The sequence below is a fragment of the Nyctibius grandis genome, chromosome 31, assembly GCF_013368605.1.
Source record: "Nyctibius grandis isolate bNycGra1 chromosome 31, bNycGra1.pri, whole genome shotgun sequence".
Lineage (NCBI taxonomy): Eukaryota > Metazoa > Chordata > Aves > Nyctibiiformes > Nyctibiidae > Nyctibius > Nyctibius grandis.
Window position 1 is genome coordinate 5,805,063 of NC_090688.1, and position 21,292 is coordinate 5,826,354.

Below are 21,292 nucleotides of genomic sequence, written 5' to 3' on the forward strand. Positions count from 1 at the left end.
GCAAAACCTTTCTTACCTGAACTACTAACTTGAGAGGCCACAACTCCAACGCTGAATACACTAAACCAAAATGCCAAGGGACAAACATGGTAGGGCAAGCAGCTCGCTCTGCTGCACTGTGGTAACTAGATCTTTCCTTGGAGGGCACAGTTAAATTGGGAACAGGCACATGCTCAGGATCTTGCTTGCATGTTCATTAACATCAAACATTCTCCATCTGCAGGTATAGGTTTTGTGTGTGACCTTGAAATTGCTGGGAGATTAATGTTAGCCATAGTGCCTTGAATGCTAAAAACACACCTGGCTTTTGCTTCTCAGTTAGTAGGTTATTCCACCTCCTTTTAATGCAACTACTTTGATTTTCTCATCACAGAGCTTGCATGCTTCACTTGGTTTCATTTTAAGGACCAGAAGGGTTGGGACTGGTCTGGAAGTTGTCCTTCCCTTGCTGAGACTCCCAACAGGTTTGCAGAATCAGTAAAGTTAACAAGTAAGGCAGGCATAAGCAGTGTTAAAGTAACTTGTTTGCTTTTGATTCATTTAACAGATTTTTTTTTTTTTTTTAAAAAAACACCTGAATGATTTTGGTAACATTCGTTAGAACTACCTTGAGGACTCTAGCCTGCAAAAGTTCAATGAATGAGGATTTCTTAAAGTCGGGGAACTCACATTTGCTGTTTGAAAAAAAAAAAAAAAAAGAGCCCTACGCAAACCCAGTTTCTGTCATATCCAAACCTGACTTAATCAGTATATTTATGTTTGACTGTGTGCTGTACATGTTACAGCAGTTCATTACACCAGTAATTAACCACAGAGATGCAACCTGCTTACACCAGTACTCTATCCTGAGTTTATTTGGAATTGGGAAATAGAAGGCACCTATGCTGTTTGGATTTTTTTTTTTTTTTTTGATAGCCCATAGAAATCGTTGCACCAGGCAAAAACCAAACCAAACAACCCACAACCCTCAAACCAGAATTTGTCCAATCATGCAGTGGCAGGGTGTTCAAACTTTGACAACTGCAATCTACTAACATTCTCTCATGCTAGCACATATGCTAGTTGATTTTGACATGTATGAAGTAACACAGTATTTCATGTATTTCTGGAAGCTGTGTCCTACTGGAAGTGCAAAGGGACACCTGTAAGGCATTTTGATACTTCATCTTTGAAAGTTACATGGTTTAACATATGGCTGAATAAATTAGTTTTCCAGGGACTGCTGAATCAAAGCAATTAACTGTAAACTGGCTTTTATTTATGGAAAATGGAATGCTTCATTAACAAACATTTTAAATGGGATATGAAGAACACATTACAAAACAAATGAGTTCACATTGGATTGAGTGACATAATATGGCAGCAGCTTAAAAAAATTACACTTACAGTAGCCCATAAGTTACAATTAATGGTAACCCTGGGTAACAGGATTAATTTCAGTTGCCACCTTGCATTAAAAATTAAAATACATTCAGTAGCGACGGGTGAAACGAGGATCATTAGGTCTGTTTGCTCTCTCCTGGCCAGCAAATCCTTCTCCTTGCATTCCTCCTCCATGCATCATCTGACTTGGGTTGCCACCCTGCATGAAACCTCCACGTCTAGAAAGTGATTTAGACATTTTAATTTTCTCTTGTGACTCTGGTAGTTAGGTTGATATAATGGGCGTTCTTTTAAAACTTTTTGCATGATTTTTCACTCTTCAATAAGATGTACTATAGAAAAACCATGTGAATATTTCACAATTCCTTGACATTTAAATAACAAATCAGATAACTGATGTGCCCATAAAATTTTTCTTTGGCCAATTTAAATAGAAGAGATACCCCTTAAGCAAAAAACATTTTGCTCTTCTTAAAGTTCTTACCCTGACATGCCTCCACGATGCATCACGTGGCCAGGTCTGCCTCTACCTCCACCTAAAAAAGGTTCAAATGCTTCCTTTATATTCACAGTAATAGTTTTACTTCATCTCCAAGAAGAATAATGCCTGTATTTACTGCTTTACGTAGCACAACTAACGAGCTGTTGTACAAGAAACCTACCTTGCCATCTCTCATGATCCCGTCCTATCACTCCTCCATCCACACTGCTCTGCCATGAACGATCTTGATGTCCTTCAAACTTTCGACCGTGATCTCCCCAGTCACGTCCATCCCTACAAGAGTATGAAATTCATACCTTCTCACATTAGCCAGAGCACGCAAAATAGATTCAAGTAAAACAACTAAGTCACAAACTGACTCAAATGCTTTACCAAGGAACATGCAAATCTTGTATTTATATTGCTATATGTTAAGTCAAATCTCAGTAACAAGCCACCTGTTCAATCCCACTAATATGACAAATTAAAAAAAAAAAGATTTCCTTAATCTGGTTTATGCTACATTGATGTCCCAGTTTACTCCGAACATCCTAGCTTATTGCTTTAACCAGTCAATTTATTTTTGGTGTTTTCTGTAGGCTGGCTTACTCATAGGACTTATTAAAAAACACAAGACAAAGCCTCAAAACACACCCCCAATCTGTAAGGATTTTATTAACTTGTTTTCCTTTCAAATGACAAATGTTTCCTTTCCTTTCCTGACAAGATGGTGCTTCTAACCAACTACAAACTGGGGAAGAAGCACTACCCTGAAAATGTCAAGCTTTGATAGTAATGTTAGGTAAAATTAATTGAGAACACAAAGACTTTCAGATGAGAAGTTATTAAAAAAAAAAAAACATGCCAAGATGCATGTTCTGATGCACAAGGCAAGCGAAAGACCTACTCCTTTGTAATGCAACCAACAGTGAAGGGACACGGGTGAAAGTTGGAAAAAAAAAGAATCGTACTTCCAAAAACTGCATCCCACTTTCACATATGGAAATATTCCTTAGATGCACAAGAAAAAACTTTTTCAGTAAAGCATACTAACCGTGATTGTGGGGGTATCCCTCTACTTTCACTCATTCTTCTGTCAGATCCATAGCTACCCCAACTCTCCCGAGAGTCTCGTGAATGACGGTCCGGTCCTCCGTGGCGCTCGTCTGGGTAATGCTAAAAGGCAAAGAACACTTACAGGACTGGCCAAAACAGACTCTTTAATTGTTTGAAGTTGCTCAGCTGTAATTACTCAATCTCAGAATCATTTAGGATAGAAGGGACCTCCTGATACCATCTAGCCCAACCCCCCTGCTCAAGCAGGGTCAGCCAGGGCAGGCTGTCCAGAAGAGTCTCCCATCAGATTTTGAGTATCTTCATAGCTGGAAACTTCACAACCTCCCCAAGCAACCTGTTCCAGTGTTTGACCACCTTCACAATTTTTTTTTTTTTTTAAAAAGTGATTTGTTTTGTCTTCAGATGAAATTTCCTGTGTTTCAGTTTGTGCTCATTGACTCTTGTCCTGTCAGTGGGCACTACTGAGTAGAGCCTGGCTCCATCTTCTCCATACCCTCCCTCCCGTGAAGTATCAATGCACATTGATAAGATAACCCCTGAGCCTTCTATTCTCCAGGCTGAATGGTCCCAGCTCTCTCAGCCTCTCCTCATACAAAAGACGCCCCAGGCCCTTAATCGTCTTTGTGGCCCCAGGCTGCACTTACTCCAGTAAGGTCTTATCTTTCTTGTACTGGGGAGCCCAGCACGGGACACAGTACACCAGATGGGTGCCAAGTAAAGAGGAAGGATCACCTCCTTTGACCTTCTGGCAATACTCAGGCAGCCCAGCACGCTACTCACCTTCTTTGCCAGGAGGGTGCAAGGCTGACTCATGGTCAGCTTGTTGTCCACCACAACTCCAAGGTCCTTCTCTGCAAAACTACTTTTCATCTGGTTGTTCCCACGCACATGCTGCTGCACAGGGTTATTCCTCCCCAGTAGCAGGACTTTGCATTTCCCCTTGTTGAACTTAATGATACTCCCCTCCACCCAATTCTCCAGCCTATCCAGGTCCCTCTGCATCTCACAGCTTAGCCATTGGTAAAGGCACTGGAGGATTCCATGACTCCAAAGAATTAATCTCTCACTGCTTGAACATGCCCTGAAGGTCTTTCCCCCAGCCCTCAAACACATGCAAACATCCCTACTAGTTCTGCTGTTATTTCCATGCAACCTCATAGAGTGGATTTTATGTGTACTTTGTACCTTTGCCTTTTCTACGTAATCTTTTGTAATACTCTGCCTTTTTGACACAATTCACTTGTTTGATTTGTATCAGAATAACTATACCTAACTTTTATAATAAACAAGTCTTTGAACTAAATTTCATCTTATTAAAGAAAATAAGACAATCTGGTTACCGATACATATTTTTGGATATATAATTTAATCTGACACACACTATAGAAAAACAGGTTCTAAGAAGTTAAAAGATGTTTCTGTAGCTTTATAAAGCAACTCACTTGTCCATCTCGGTCTCCCATCATTGTCCTTGATCCATCTCTCCTACAAACAGACAATTAAAATCAGACTGTGGTAGTAAAACATACAGCTGTCTATAAAAATCCAACTATGTAACAACACAGATGAAAAATTCTGCTTCCATGTAGTGCCAACATTATCTACAAAAGTCACAAACTGTTGGAACATATGGAAACCATGACACACTTTGGATTCCTGGAGAACCCAGTTAGTCCTAAGGTATAAACCAGAATATTCTCGTTAGGATGCTAGGTGCCTACAATATTATATAGAAATTTTTCAGAATCCTATAAATGTGTGAACCAGCATCACAAGAACACACTGAACAAGCCTGCCAGAAGGTTTAACTCATGGTATGGTACAGATCTCTTCGTGGTTATATAAGAAAAAGTCCACAGCCACTAAGGCACACTTAAAAAATAAAATGCAAACCAAACACACAGTGAAGGCAGCAAAACGTGACATTAGGTACATATTTGTCTTTTGATTTCAGGTAACATAGTGGAGGCAAGACACCAACCTGTCTATTGAATGGTCTTGATAACGGCCACGATCCCTGTGATCAAAGTCATGGAAGCGATCCTGGCGACTGAAATCTGAATGGTACCTATCATTCATTGCCATTCGTTTTGTCTCTGGCCAGTACGGATCATCTCTCCTGAAAGAACAAACATACTCATTTTAGTCAAGGTAATTACTTTTGATATTGTTCTGTCCTTCCAAACTGTGCAAACCATAAGAAGTGTAATTAAGTTCAAAAGGGAGCTGAAAAACCTCAGAGAGGACAGTTTGACTGGGGCTATTGAACTTGATCACCTCAATGCAATCAACAACTGCTGATTAATGGAAGCCAAGAGCATACAGATAGCTTTTTATAGCACAGGCTGACGAGGCAGAACCTGGCAGCAATGTTTTCCACTTCCATCACTTCTATTTGCTGGCTTTACCTGCCGTCTATGTCATATGGTCTTCTCATTGCAGACCGACGTTCTTGTTCATAGCGCAGTTGCTCATGCTGGCGTCGCAGCTCTTCTCTTTCTCGCTGAATGCGATCTTGTTCTCTTCTTCTTTCGTGCTCTATGTGCATTCGTTCTCTTTCCAGTCTTTCTCTTTCCATCCGTTCTCGTTCAAGACGCTGCCTTTCAATTTCCAGTCTCTCACGAGCAATCTCAAGCCTCTCCCTTTCTTCTCGTTCTCGGATAGTCTGCAGGTGCTGCTGTCTCTCCCGACGCTCACGTGTGCTATTTTAACAGAAACAAAAGGTTACAGATCTAATATTTCAACAAATGAAGTTAAAAAGGAAAAAAAAAGGAAAAAAAAAAAAGAAAAAAAAGAAAAAAAAAGTATTAAAAAGTAAAACCACAGTGACTGCAAACTTGCATCAGCTCCTTGAAATTATACCGGGGGAGGGGGTGTGTGTGTGGGTGGGAGGGAGAGCATGGAGGGAAGACACGCAGTGTACACATGAATTAGTTATATTTAGAGACTGACCATATTACTCCCACAAAACCCACCTGTGGGGGCAAATAATCCTATATGGTCAGGATAATTTGAATCCAAATGCCCCAAGTTCATTCCTTCTGCTCAAATAAAATATCCAACTCTGAAGAAGCCAGAACGGTATGCTGGATAATATGACTCCACTAAGGCTCAGAAATCTACCTACGAGAGAGAAACTTTTTCCTCTCCAGTAAGAATGATGAAAGCATTTTCCCCCTGTCCAATTCAACTTACTTTAGGTAAGTAAGAGAGCTTTGTAATGTGTGGAAAGCGTTTTAAGACGGAATTCAGGTCACAGTTTTAGTAAGGAATTTGAAGTATGGCCATCACCACCTTTATCCTGTATTAAACATCATGAAAACAGAAATAAAACCCCACCAAAAATAATTAAATACCTGAATTAGGTTCTTAACTAGAAAGATACAATGTGGAAACTTTGAATGGTTGCTGGAAAACCCCTCAATTTCTCTATAGTCACAATGTATTTAAATACAAAAATATTAAACTTTTTTTTATTTCAAACACTACAGAGACTTTGATATGAAAAAAAGAGGAGGTCTTATTCTGAGAAAGACTTTTCTCCTGGCCTTTCCCTGTATGTTTGAGTGTGGCAAGTTTAGAATTATCATTTCACCTCTACCATAATGCATGCTCAGCTATGGAGAGCAGCAAACCCACAAAATCTAGGACATGGAAAAAGAACAAAAAACAAACTGCATTTTTTTTTCCCCCAAACACAATTTCAAGCTTAGTATTAACGGAGTCAGTAATTGGAGATTTCACAATTCAACAGATACATGACCCACAAACATATAAATTACAAGTAAAAAACAAATCCAATCCCTCTTTATCTCTTAGTCATTTTAATCAAGAGAAAATTATATTCATTCTAGAAAAAAAAAATCTCCAACAATTTCACTGTGGCTCTTACCGGCGCTGCTCTGCCTCCCTCATTTTTCGCTGTGCTTTAATTTTGTCAAATGGCACGATGCCTTGTCTCTCTCTGCTCTCTGATTTGCGATCCTGGCTCTTAATGCTCTGTATTTAATATTGAAGTAGAGAAACGTAATGGAGTACATATATAAAAGGACAACTATCACAAACGAAGCTCCGTTTCCATTCATACATATCATGTCTCAAAGCTTGGTCCCCACATTTTTAAAAAAAGCTCTTCTTTTTTTAACATTACAGACACACCATATATTAACACAGGAATACTTCCCATATTTGTTTGGCAGGATTTCATTGCTGAATATGGTATGAGCTGTATGAAAGGTATTTTACTAATTAAGATCTAAGTCCATATTATAGAAACTCTTAATTGGACAAATCGGTAAGACAAGCGTGGGTTATATGTAGCAGGATTCAGTATTTGTTTCTAAGGAAAACTGCCACATAATGTTTCCCATGCAGAAATGTTACTTACTCTGTCTTTTGATGCAGTTGATGTTTTCACACTAATAACAGGTTCTCCTTTGGATTTATCCATTACTACTGTTCTCTCTGTTCCTTTATTTCCTAAATAAATCAGAGGTTGAGGGGAAAGATATGGAAAAAACAATCAAACTACATAACCTACACCACTCGTTGCTATGCCAGAAGTTATGTTCTCTAAAATGTGGTAACAGGCATTTAACCCTCTCTTCAAAAATATTTTTTTCACTACACCTATTCCAAATGCTTCTGTTAAGGATGACACAAACACCCTCCCCTCCCCCTGGCCTCTTTATACCTTCTGGATTTCCAGCTAAGAATGAGAAATAATTCTAGAATATTGACAGTTCTTTGGAAAGAACTACCTACAATTAATTATTCATACTTCACCATTTCTTTTATTCTATGAAAAAAAGAATAGCCAAATTACCTGACTTAATAGTTTTAGGTTGATCTGACGAACTAGACTTCAGTTCATCTTTATCTTTTTTTTCCTTTTCATCTTTGTCTTCTGTCTTTTTAGGCTCATCTTTTTGGTCAGATTTCTCATCCCTTTTAACACTGCCAGGTCTATAGATAAGATATTGATATAGATTAGACTAATACAGAGTACGAAACAAGAAAATTAAAGGAGAATGCTAGCAACACAGTAACAAAGTAGATTTCTGATGTGATAAGACAGTCATAATTAGATTTCCAAAGATTTTCTTCTACTACTTCCTACACCATAAAATAAGACAATCAGACCATGCTGTGCAGTTGCCATAAAGAGTTGGCCGTGATTTAGGTATCTCAACTGGAGGCAAAAGGAAAAATTCACACCACCATGTGCTTAATGCCCACAAAGTTTCTTATATAACATGGCAATTATGAAGTGCCGATGTGAACCATTTTTGTCAGGCAACTAGGTGAAATAAAAGCAAAAACTTCTCAGCAAATAGCATTTAATAGGAGCTATGCCTCAAGAAGGTAATTAAAACAAAGGACTTCATGACTTATTCACTTTCTCAGTGTCTTTTTCAGCTACTTTCTGTAACGCTAGAGAGAAAAAGCATAGTGCTGAAGAGCAACATGTTCTGGAAACAGGATCTTGGACAACTGATCTTTGTGACCACAACCACCTCAGAAAGCCCTATTCCAATGAGAGAAAAATTTAACAAAATTCTCAAATGGCTTTTCGTATAGATTTATGATATGAAAGCACCACCACCTTTACTAAAACCCAGATATAGCTAAATAATGCTTGAAAGTGCAACTAAAAACCAAATATAGCTAAATAATGCTTGAAAATGCAACTTTCCAATGCCTACCTTAAAGCACATAACAGAAACATGTTAAGATAGGCACTGAACGTCCACAGAAGTTTATCTTGCAGTAAAAGTTGGAAAAATGCATCTATCGCTCTTTTTGAATGTTTGGCCCAGAAATTCTTACCGTAACTTTGTTTTTCCTCACAAATCAACATAGACTGAAGAACAGCAAAACACCTTTGGACAGAGAATTTTCAGAACAGTACCTCTCACTGACTGTTTCTTTCTTTGCTTCGTTCTCTTTTTTTTCATTTGGCTTCTTCCCAGCAGGTTCATTTTTTGCCTGAAATTTATTTTGTGCATCATCAGCTGAGAATGTGGTCTCAATCATTTGTACAATCTGATTGTAATGGGATATCTTTAAGAATCAGTACTCACTTTTTCTACAGAAATTATTTTCCCATGTAACTCTGTTTTGTGGAGGTGAGTAATGCACTTTGTTGCTTCCTCAGCTGTAGACATTGTAACAAAGCCGTAACAGCGAGCACCAGGACTGCGAGCATTGGTGACCACTTTTGCACCTACAACCTTTCCAAAATAACGGGGTATTACACTCACTGTAACAAGTGCCCGCCATTTAACAGCAACAAGTACAAGCTCAATTTCTACTGTGTTTTATTCCTGTCCATCATCATTCAGGAAATTTCTATTTTTAAGAGATTAACAAATACAAAAGGAGCATTGCTTGGAGTCATGCTTCTGTTGTCAATGCAACACTGCAAAAGCCAATTTCCACCCACATGCTAATTCTAGCTCAACTGCTAAGTCCCACCTCCCCTCAAAAAAATGTTTTCTGCTAAGAGGCAGACCCACAATGTTAGCTACAGTCCTGTTTAAGAAGCAGGAAGTTTCCCCAAGAAGTATAACTTGAAAAAGCCCACATAAAACACCTGTTTTCATAAATGGTGCTTACTTACACTCATATATTCAATACAGCTCACTTTGTATTTCAGAAATCAATCATATTTCACAGAAGTGTCGTACTTTTAAGTACAGCTGAATAAACAACATACTTTGGAGCATTTGATTTATTGCAGATGTGCATCTACTTCTAGGAAGCTTTGCCTTTGCTAATACTCCGAGGAAAATAACAGTAATTTTATTTTAACGACTAAATGTTACCATGGCATCTAAGTAGAGGCAAATACTATGTTGGCTGTCACATAGTTTTTAATTACATTTAAAATTTTGTGGTATATCTCTGTTATCAACGTTCCAGGTTACCAGATGGAATTCTGAACAAATAAATGGAAGTATTGCATTTTTATTGTTACAAGGAACGTTAAAGAGGTTTTACTAGTCTCATGATTTTCAGACAAACTCAAAGCTGTGCTACATTTAATCTATGTTTGTAACTATTGTAAAAAATCACAATTAAGTTCTAGAGTATTTTCATTAGTTAAACCAATAGCAGATTGCTAGCACATACAGTTTTCTTTTACTACAATCTGCTGACAGTCATCTTTAAACAGGCTTCAAAGGTTTGACAAAAATCCTTACTGATGTCCCTGACATCGGTCTTCTATTAAACTAGCTCTTTCAATTTCCCAACTGACAGGGAGATTTAACTTGCCATTTTGTCTATCATTAATAACAACTGCAGGAACTGCCGCCCCCCCACCGACCCCGACCCCCGCAAACCAAACCAGAAAACCCCCAAAACTACCCAAACAAGTGCTTTTTAAAGCAACTGCCAACTTCAGACAAAAATAAAACTTCAGTTATCAAAGCAATTCTTAAGATATTCCCCAATAATTATGTTTCAACATTTCCTGCATGTTTTACTTAGTCCTAAGGAAGACTTTAATAAACAATGTTAAATTCACTGTTCACTGTGAATTTCCAATGGGTGAAGATACTATACTACAGCACAGGAGACAGAGGTATATGTAAACAGTCACTGACTGTTTCAAATAAAGGACCATAAATGGAATTTTATATTTGTTTGGAAGTGAACAACAGAATAAAGAAACATTCATTCAGTGTGTACTTCAGCAATTTTTTCCTTGATATCCCACAATATTTTTGATAATTTGATTCCTTTCACTGGTATTTTCAGTGACAGGAGCTTAAGAAGTCTTATTAAAACAGTTTCAAGTGAAAAAAACCAAACCAAACCAACCCTTACCTTCCCATATTTGCTAAACAGATTCTTCAAATCTGTAGCTCTGGTAGTGGAAGCCAGTCCACTCACCCAAAAGTTTCTACCAGAACCGCTAGCAGTGCGACCTAATTAGGAAAACAAACACACACAACCAAAACATACCCAAAATCCTAATTATTTCAACAACTACTTCTGAATTAAAAAGAACCAGTTCCACAAATCTTTTATTTTTTTAAATCAGAGAGCAAATGAAACGTAATGCATAACATTCTCCCTCCATGATTCACATTCCTGAAGGCAAATAGTATTACAAGTCCAAAAACTTTTAAGATGGAACTACAAGCTTTGATACATGCAACAGAACTATGTTATGTCATTCTTCAAGAAACTGGACTAGGGCATCTCTGAAGTAACTGTGGCTCTTCAGAATGTGCCTGGATAGATCTCAGTAATTCTGCACCTACAGGAAAAGACAGAAGACCTGCTAGAGTTGCAGGAACTGTGTTAGTACCCATGTATGCTCATGTCTTGCCCTCCTTATCTCCTGGACTCCAAAGGAATGATTAACTGTACCCCCTCAAGGAAAGACATTCACCATAAAGCAAGAAAATTTCTCTCCTATTTCTGCCCGCACAGATTCCACAGTTGGGGTATGAAGCCTGTGACTTCAGTTATAGGAGTGAGAGAAGACCTAGCTTTCTTTAACTATGCAAGAACTACAGAACAATTTGGCATCTAAAATAGAAAGATGATTTTATAAATGCCTATATACTTGTAAAGTCTGAAAACCCAACGTCTAGTGATTAAAAAGCGTCTGAGCTGAACTCCAAGTTTTAGTGTTTGCATTTCAACGCGAAGCACTTACGCAGGGATACTGTTTCCAGTCTCTTTTGAAATGTCTTCACTGTCCTTTTATCAGTCTTGGTAGTGTTCAGTTCCAAGGCTTCAATGAATGGAGTGAAGCATGTTTCAGTCCAGCTACCTGCTTCCATCTGCCTTTTGTTTTTTTTTGGTGATATATGGAATTTCTCAGAACTGGTTCAATTGAGGGGAGACATTTCCTCCAGAACCTTTCTAAAATGCTACTTTATTTGTGTCTCTGTCCATCTCTTACTTCCTGATAATTTTTGCTATTGTCTCAAACATGAGCTTAGCACTGAGAACATCGTTGTTATATTTATACAAGTTCCCTAGGGAAGGATACAATCATTTGTGCCAATCTCTTAAAAAAAAAAAAGATAGGTCTTTTGTATAAAGGAGACCAAGTCTACACCTGTCATCTTCTAGTCTCAAGAACTGCACGGACAAAGGTGTTTCATGACACTGTATGGGTGTTTCAAAAAGCTGAGCCACAGGCTTTGATGCTCTTACTCCGCACGCTTCCTCTAGAATTTTAAAACAGCCACCTGCAGTTACACTGACACCACATCATGGATAAAGAGAAAAACGAGCACTTTCTTCTATTTTACCAATGAGTTTTTAGATTGTTTAAACTACATTAATGCCCTTTTTGAATAAGCTTCAATCAGTCTTAACATCTCCAATTTTTGCCCTCCCATAAGACTTAAAGAGGCACTCCTGAAATGGTATTGCACTTTTAAGACCAAGAAAGACTGGGACTATAAAATCTTCTCTAACTTAGAAACTAGAACGATCCAGGTATTGGGAGCCAACCCTCAACACTGGTGATATCTTTCGGATACGCGTAAATCTACTGCAAAGTTCCTCAGACTTAAGAGCTCATAAATTTACTTTTCTACATTCTTATTAATACAGCTGTCATAATGAATGCATGGAACGTGGAAAATTCCTCATCCTAAATAAAATCCTTTCATACAGGTGCAGAAATAGCAACGTGTGAGTCAGAACTGACTGGCAGTTCTGTATAGGTATAGATCTGAAAGGTATAGTTCTGTACCTTTCTTCCGGCTCAACCGCTTTGCTCTGCATGCAGAGAAAGTTACATAGTCAAGTAGCTACCTCTCCCCGGTGCTGTTTACTAAACCAGAAAATGATTTAAACACGTTATGGCACACAGCACACCCTTTGAAGGAAGGTATGCAGGGGCAAGGTTGTTAGCAGTCACCCAACTTCCTGAAGGCTGTTTTGAATGCAAACTTCAAGAAGAGTTTTCCCAGTCCACAAAAAAATACACTCAAGTCCTTGGGTGAATGACAGCATGTTCAAAACACTCCTTTAAATATTCTGAATTAAGAGAACAGAAGATTACAGACCATAAGTGAGGAGTAAACAGACCCTAATGGAGCTTACGGTGAGGTCCAGTAGGTTGCACACAGGTATAACCCCGGATCTTGGAAAAAACAGCTGACAATGAGTTCAGTCTGTGTTGTAAAACCCAATTAAAACCACACAAATTCTGCCTGTCGAGTCGGTAGACAGAGCTCATAACAAGTTTCTTGCCTATTATAGGAATTGCTGGAACTTACACGCTTACAGTGCTGAACTACCTGCCTGAAGTACCTAAGAAGAATGTTAACAGTCAGTTCTAAATTTTCTGCCCTGGTCAGGTAAGACACAATAGATAGGTGGGGTGAGATGCAAAGTCTGAGCAGCCTGATGTATTAAAAGGAAGAAGTATGATAAAAAGAAGGAGCATGCACCTGACACTGTTGATCGAGAAATTTTCATCTTGCTTACGATGCATATTTGCACCGTAAATAGGATCTGGATGGACAAAGATTTAATAATGCCAATCTAATTTGAAAACAATGTTAAGCTGAACTTTCTGTGGCATTTAAGTATGTGAATACTAGATTCCAAATTATTTCAGCAAAACAGAAGAAGAGAAGACAGTAAGAAGAATCACAAGTGCATAGTAAAGCAAACACAATTGCGAAAGGCTCTCGACTCACTAACAGCTGCTGGTAAGCACCTTCAGTGCCATGAAGGACGTATTTGGCACGTTATTAATGTCTACCTTTGAAGATCAAGATACAAACAAAAGGGTGCAACAAAGATATCCTTAGAAAATGCATAAAAGGAAAATAGTTTTTTTGGCATAAATAGATTACAAAAATCCAGAAAGAGGTGGATAATTTATGATATTTAACAACTGCACAGATGCCAATGCTTTTTCGCTGAAATACCCCATCCAATACAAAAACAAGTCCTTTGAGCAATCATTAAAGTTCTATTTTTGAAAAGAAACTTACCTTTCTCGTCCTTTGAGATTATCTTTGTAGCTCTGTCCTCCTCAACAGGGCTAAAGACAAAACACCACATTATTCAAGTCAGAAAGAACAGTGACTAACTATAAACTATGAAAGATGCTAAAATTAAATACCTACCAGAAAATACGTTGCAAATGAAAACACACCTTTGTATACTTGATTTAAGAAATCTGACAAGAAATAACGAAGTCAGATTCTTAAACAGACACATATTAGGAAGATGTTTACGAATAAGAGTAATTTAAGACAACAACCTTTGAAGGTTGAGGAAGGAAAGAAATCAAACCCTTCGTGGTTAAAAAAAAAGAAAGATCGGCACATGGAGAAATAAAAACAGACTCTTTAGGAATAGGCTACAATTTCATCAGTCGCGGTGGCCAATTGAAGGAAACAGCTTATTCGCATCACTTAACGACCAATGAAAAAAGATAGCATCTGGTCTATAACGGAGAAAAAACAAACCTCTTTTTCTGATCACCGCCCTCACTGGTTGAGGACTCTTTAGTAGCAGGGGATTCCTCAGAATTAGCTTTGTCTTCTGTTTTCTTGCCACCTTCTTTGCTATCTTTGGCTTCAGGACCTGCGCCTTTTTCCGCTGTTTCCCCACTAGAGGCTTCCGGGCCTTGGGAGCGTTTGCTACTCTGATCGCTTAGGGTCTCTACTACTAAAGATTCAGAGTCCGGTTTCTCTTCCTCTATTGTCTGTTCACTTGTCTCCCCTTTTGCTACAACTAAACGCTTTGCTTCCTTCCTTGCCATAGCTTGTGCTGATTTGCTGTCCAAATCTAAAGCATCTTCCTCCAACTGAGCGGCAGCAAGAGCGTCCTCTTCCTCTGCTAGCCTCTTGCCTGGCACCACGTTACTCGTTTCCTGTGCATGCGGCCGCTCCGCTTCGGAAGATTCTTCGTTAAGTAGTTCAGATTTACAAGTTTCCCCCAAAATGTCGAGTATTTTCTCATTTTCTACGGATTTAACAGGAATAGAATGGCACAAGATTTAATCACCAGGGAAATACAGCAATCACAAATGTGGAACTGGCATGGCTGCCACACTAACACCAAGAGAACTTCTAAGCTACACAGAGATTGGAAAACCCTAGTGTACACAGTGTGAAAAGTACTACGCTAACTGCTGTCTGACAAGCTAGCAAATCAGCCCTAAAATGTTAACAAGGAAGAAAAATGCCCCCACAGATTTAACAAAAACCTTCTGGCTGATCCTTGATATTCTTCATGAAATCGTTCAGCTCTGTTTCTTCTCTAGTTAGCTTCCAGAGTCCGAGATGCTTAACTGAACGTATCAAGGCACTGAGAGTTCAATTTTTAAATTTCTGTGACATTCTTTTAGCAGACAGTCCAACATGAGAAATGGGCATCTTCTGATGGTGCATGAGTGTGTTTGCAGTCCAGAAAGTGAAAAGTATCTGTATGAAATTTCCATGAAGAAACTCTCTTCTTTCTTCTGTATCCAGTACCTAATCTTTACATTTTAATGCCCTACAATATCTGTTTACTGCTTTCACTGCTCTCTACTCAGTAACAGAGTTAAGGTGTGTGCGATATCACAAGATCTGTTTACAAGTAGAATCTTTAGCTTTTACACTGTGATTAACTTCTCTAAATCCATTTATGTAGTTTAACAGGTTTTTAAACCATTTCATTTCACTGGAAATAATTCAAAGATGACAAGCATCACTTCACAGATCTGGGGATATGATTGGGTTTCCAATCTCTATGACCCTGCATGATCTGGATTGTCCATCACAAAAATAATGCAAATTATGTTTGTTTGCTTGTTTTTTTAATAGTTAATGGTTTAAAAAGTATTAGTTGAAAAGACAGGAATATGTTTTTCTTTAACAGTACCTGGCTCCAAGCGTAGCTTCTCCGTTTTCTGTTTGGGAAAATAAACACAGAATGAGGATTTTATAAAACGCATTTTGCAACACAGAATAATAGCAATCCCCTGCCCAATCCCAAGATTGAAAACTACACAAATTCATCGACTACATTTAGCACTTTTTTTTTCCCCATCCACTGGAACTAAGTATTTTATATAGGTTCTTTTTCTGGCACGTTAAAAGCCAAATCAAAGAACCAGTCACAATTGCGTTCTCATATCTAACTTGTTCAAGAGTCCATTAAACTATCTTTGTGTACCACATCAGCTGAGGAGTGAAAAACAAACCCAGCTACTACTCGATATAATCAGCAGGAGAAAGAAGAAATCAGCAGTATAAGACCATTTTTATTTGCCACAAAAGTGGAAGAAGTCTTGACAGTCGACTGACAGGTAAGGAAAAAACACAGGGCATTCTCATTTGACAGAGTGTATTCTGAGCAAGATCACGTATGTCTTGGATTCTGTTAGAATTTCGTATTATGGTCACGTTTTCTTTTTTGTAGCACGAGCACAGAGTGAATACTGATAATAACAATCTGAAATACAGCTACATTTTCAATTTACCTTCATTTCAATTAAATCAGAAGAAGAGGCATCTAAATTGTTTTCAATTTCATCATAATCTTCCTAGAAGAGCGAAAAAGGAATTATAGCATTTCTTACAAAAAGTAACATTAGCTTACAGAGAAATACTACCGTACTCAATTTTCGCTAGCAATAATATGAGAAATATTTTCCAGTATTTGTCAGATCTCAATTGCTACTTTAAATTGTGACCCATGAATGAGGAGCAACATGTAAATATTCTTGATTAAATATCTTTCTCCAGTTACCTTCCATTTTAATTTCAACATGACATTGTCTACTTCAAAGTTACTCTTATTTAGACAGGAAATTTAATTCACATCTCTCTAGTTACTGTACATAACATGTTTTTCCATTTTCCCACTTTTTTAACTTCATTAGTTTCCAACAGAATAAAGAAGTTAGAAATGAAGCTGACTTAGGTTTCTACTTTTTTGAAAACAAAACATATCACCAAAATCTTCCTTCCTTAAGAGCCGATGGTAACACTCAACCAAAGCTCATCGGTTACATGATTCGCAACAGCTCTAATTTACAAAACATCGGAAAATGGCCTTTCAGGTTAACTGGATGTAATTGCAATGACTCTGTTTTCGTAAGGTAAATGATAAAAAGTTGAGACAGACACCACAGGCCTAAAAAAACCCCCCCAAAACCCCCAAATCAAAACGTAAGGAGGTAAGGAAGGATAATACGTTCAGTTTTGGGAATGAACAGCCTAAAATGAAAAAAAACCACAAGGATCCAAGGAAGGATAATATTTGGGGACTGAATATAACTGGAATATAATAGACTACCCTGTTCATTCAGTAGCAGGAGACTTGTGCTGTCTGTAAAAGACATTGCAAGTTGCTCTCAAAACTAAGTCAAAAGCCTGGCCATGTCAGAACAGGGCAAGGCACAATACATAAAGATTTTCTTGTTTTATTAATCTCTGTGAGAAAACTGTACAACATAAATTCTTTGAACCAGAGCATTATTTCTGCAGAAAAGATTTCCAAATTATCTATAGGTTGAAAACGTATTTTTCTCTCTCTCCACATATATAAATATCTAGATGGCTGGGTATATGCATATATACACTTAAACACATATAAATGGGAAGAGGGAACACCGAAACTAATAAAATTACTTTCAATTCCAGGCTTCTTTCACAGCAAGCAAGATGTTACTGCAAGGTGAAGAAGGCTGTGACCCATCTACTGCGAACATTTCAAGCTTCTGATAGGTCCAAGAACATTTACCACTTAAAGAGTAGGACATGAGAGCTGTTAATGTGAAACAGAACCCAAATCACATTCATGTTCTACGTTCCGTTACACTGAAATAATTCACTCATGTGCCCATATACTTATTAGATACCTTCCGAAAATTTACAATGACTTCTACGCACTTACCTCATTTTCTGTTAGTTGATCTGGAAGTTCTTTCATTTCTGCTTCAACATTGTCTTTATTATCAGACAGAGAATCGAGAATATTTTCAGGACTATAGTCTTCTCCACAGTCTACAGCACTGCCGTTATCTATTTCAGCTTCATCTAACACACTAATATCCATCATGTCAATATCTTGCAAGGTATCCAAACTTGCTTCGATATCCTCCTACAGAAAGAAAATGGGTAGATGTGTATTTATTGCGGGTTAAATGATGCAGATTCTTAGTAACAGCAATCATGATTTCACTTACCTGCCCATCTCTAGAGTTTTCTTCTAGTCCATTGTCTTCAACACCTTCTTCTTCTGGTTTTCTTCCTAAAAACAGTATCACTGAAGTGAGACATAGCACTAAAATTCATAACACGCCTACTCTTCATTGAATTATCTATTCAATATTGAGTTTGTTTCAATAAATAACCATTAAGACCGCGATTCAGAAGTCCAGATCTGTCTGGATATAACGGAGGACTACTTGCCACGCGATACAAGCGAACGGCATGAGCATCAACCACAACACTTCAATACCTAAAAAGACAACACTGTCCAGGAAAGTGCTCCATTTAAAAGAAACACCCTATCATTGTTACAAAAAACCTCCCTCTTACCATTTAGACAACTAAATAGTTAAACTGATTTAAAATTAGTCTTCACTTTTAAGATCCTGGACACACAGATCACGTTTAGGTACATCTGTCACCATCAAACTTGTATCGCTATTCAAGAACACTGCTCTTTCTCTATTTTTACTCCATTATCTTAAAGGAAGCAGCTTAAAAGTAAGTTTCAGAAAGTATCTTTTAAGAACTGGCTCTGAGCAATTCAAATAAACCACACGTAACATGGCCCACACAATATTTAATGTTTTTGAAGCAAAATATACTTAAATCACTACTGAGCTATTGCAGAAGAGTTTATTTTCAAAATGACAGTTATAAAATGAAATATGACACTAACAAAAGTTATACGTTTGTTATTTGTGCAACAATGGTTCTAATTATTCCCACTGTAACTTCTCGCATCTAAAAACATATCCCAATGATGATGGAGGTTCAAGGGCTTCTATGAAAAAAGGAAAATGTATATAGTTATGGCAAGGAAATTAATACCTGGGGTGTTGTGGAGCCACCTTAATATACACTGGCAGAGATTTCCATGGGAGCTTATGCTGCAGCTGCTTGCTGCGTACCTGACACAATTCTAGACTCACGGTCAGAAGTACAAACACACGCAACTTACGGTCTCATCTACAGGTTTCAAGACTTGCTAACGTAAGTATGGTTAGGTGTCATATTATTGTTTAAACTTGTTATCGCCTACTAGTGCAACACAGTTTTACCGCTTTCCATAAGGGAAAAAGCTTTTTTTTTTTTAAATTAAACCAATGAAACAGAAGAAATCAACATCGTATGCTAAGTTCTGGCTACATGGAAACAAGCAAACTGTATTTGTCTAGGCTCCGTACCTTTGCTATTTCTTTTTGGCATTCTCTTGTTGGTCAGTTCTGAGGCCACAGGAATTTCATCAGGATCTCCTCCTTCATCCTCAATGGCCTATTGGAGACAGCAGCATGACATTATTATATTGTTTGTTGGTGTGCATTTGTACTGGTTTTGGATGGGATAAATTTCTTCACAGTAGCTTGTATGGGGCTACGTTTTGGATTTGTGCTGACAACAGTGTTGATCAAGGCCTTTTCTGCTTCTCACGCTGCCCTGCCAGTGAGCAGGCTGGAGGTGTACGAGTTGGGAGGGGACACAGCTGGGACAGCTGACCCCAACTGACCAAAGGGATATTCCAGACCATATGATGTCATGCTCAGCAATAAAACTGGTGGAGGTGGAAGCTGGTGGGGCTGCGACTACTCAGGGACTGGCTCTGCATCAGTCGGTCAACGATAAGCAATCGTTTTCTTTTACATCACTTGCTTTTCTTGGGTGTTTCTTTCTTTTTCCTCCTCTCTGTTGTGTTTTTTGCCCTTCCATTTTTTAAAATTATTAAACTATCTTTACCTTGATCGACAAGTTTTCTCTCACTTTTACCCTTCCAATTCTCCTCCCTACCCTGCTGGGGGGAGCATGCCGAGCGAGCAGCCATGTGGTGCTTAGCTGCCTACTAGGGTTAGACCACAACAGCATTTTTAAGGATTTTGATTCCGTGATTCTGTGATTTTCCAGATGGAAACATTACTGTGTGACCCTAGTTCAGGTCATACGGCCAGGGACCAATATCAGCCGTTGGAAACACGGAATAGTAAGGTGTTGTAACACAACCCCACAGCCAAATCAAGCTATGATTGAAAAGTAAAGTTCCCCTCATCTGTAAACAAGGCTCCCTACCCAGCAGAAGAGCGCTTTAGCTGTATAAAACCGAGAGTGACCCCTAGAGGAGCTCAAGCGCATCTGACAGTATTTTTTTCTCAACGTGTAGCCCTATTAGAATCCATAAAAGGGTCAAGACCGACTACGCTGTTCTGGCCTCCCGGAAGTCTGAGAAAATACATTCCGGAGAGATGGGAGAGATAGACTCAGGTGAAGTGTGTACAGAGAAAGCAGGAGAAGAGATATGGGAAAGGGGAGCGTGTGCATAGGCTGGGGGAACGGGAGAGGAAGTCGGGGAAGGAAGCGCGTACGACAGAGAGAGGGAAAGAGGGAGAGACCGGGGCCACTGCGGAGAGAAATCAGAGCAGCACTCCAAAGGAACGGCTGAGGTGCGGGCGGCGGCGCGGCTGCCCGCAAGCAGGAGCGCGAGCGGGCGGATATGGTCTCCGCTGGGGGGTTCGGGGCGGTGGCAAGAAGCAGCGCAGCTGCGGGGCTGCCGGCGGTCCCCGCAAGGGCAACGGCTCTACAGCGGCCCAAAGAAAGCAGCACGCTGGTGCTAAAGTACACCTCGCGGCTCCCCGGGGCCAGCGCCGGGATGCAGCGGACCGACACGGTGGCGCCGCGCCGCCGGGCTAGTCTCCGCGCGCGCATGCGCCAAGCGCCCTCGGGCCGGGGACAAAGGACCCGGATGACACCTCCCCGCCCCCTCTCCCGCCGGGTTTGCGCTTCACCTTCCTCAGCCGCTCCATGAGAACACTCTTGTTGCCGCCGCTGTCTAGGTTACGGCGTTTGAGCTCGGCCCGCAGGTCGATGACGCGCAGCTCGCTCAGTCTCCGGGTTTCGGGTTCTGAGCCGAGAGCCGCGGCCCCACCAAGGGATGTGAAGTCCCCCAGCCCGGCCACTGATTGACTCTCCGCCATCAAGGCCCCTTCGATATTCCGTCTCAAGCCCGAACGCACGGGAGAATACGGCACAATCAAGCAGCTAACCTTGCGATCACAGCACAAAATGGTGGGGAGGCCAAGACGCGCCGAGGGGAGGGGGGAAAAAGCCCGCTACGCGCAGGCTCGGAGAGAAGGGTGACGACGAGCAGGGGGGAGGGGGAAGG

The 21,292-nt window shown here is 39.5% G+C and overlaps 1 protein-coding gene across 2 annotated transcripts; it reads right to left on the reverse strand.

The window, feature by feature from the left end:
- Positions 1-1,227: 1,227 nt before the first annotated feature.
- Positions 1,228-21,272, reverse strand: LOC137675028 (scaffold attachment factor B1-like). Of its 2 annotated transcripts, none has more exons than XM_068420910.1 (21): positions 21,174-21,272; positions 19,329-19,416; positions 18,117-18,181; positions 17,825-18,031; positions 16,407-16,469; positions 15,806-15,833; positions 14,404-14,902; positions 13,924-13,973; positions 10,775-10,875; positions 9,025-9,174; positions 8,853-8,929; positions 7,767-7,906; positions 7,329-7,420; positions 6,834-6,940; positions 5,350-5,643; positions 4,923-5,060; positions 4,384-4,426; positions 2,919-3,040; positions 2,046-2,158; positions 1,868-1,919; positions 1,228-1,601 (listed from the first exon to the last, which is right to left on the reverse strand). In XM_068420910.1, exons 2-21 carry the CDS (start codon positions 19,348-19,350, stop codon positions 1,472-1,474), a joined length of 2,493 nt encoding a protein of 830 aa, XP_068277011.1. In that variant the 5' UTR covers positions 19,351-19,416; positions 21,174-21,272; the 3' UTR covers positions 1,228-1,471. The 2 variants fall into 2 exon arrangements, with proteins under 2 accessions (XP_068277011.1, XP_068277010.1); XM_068420909.1 differs by having other exon boundaries at positions 20,916-21,253.
- Between the last annotated feature and the right edge of the window lie 20 nt (positions 21,273-21,292).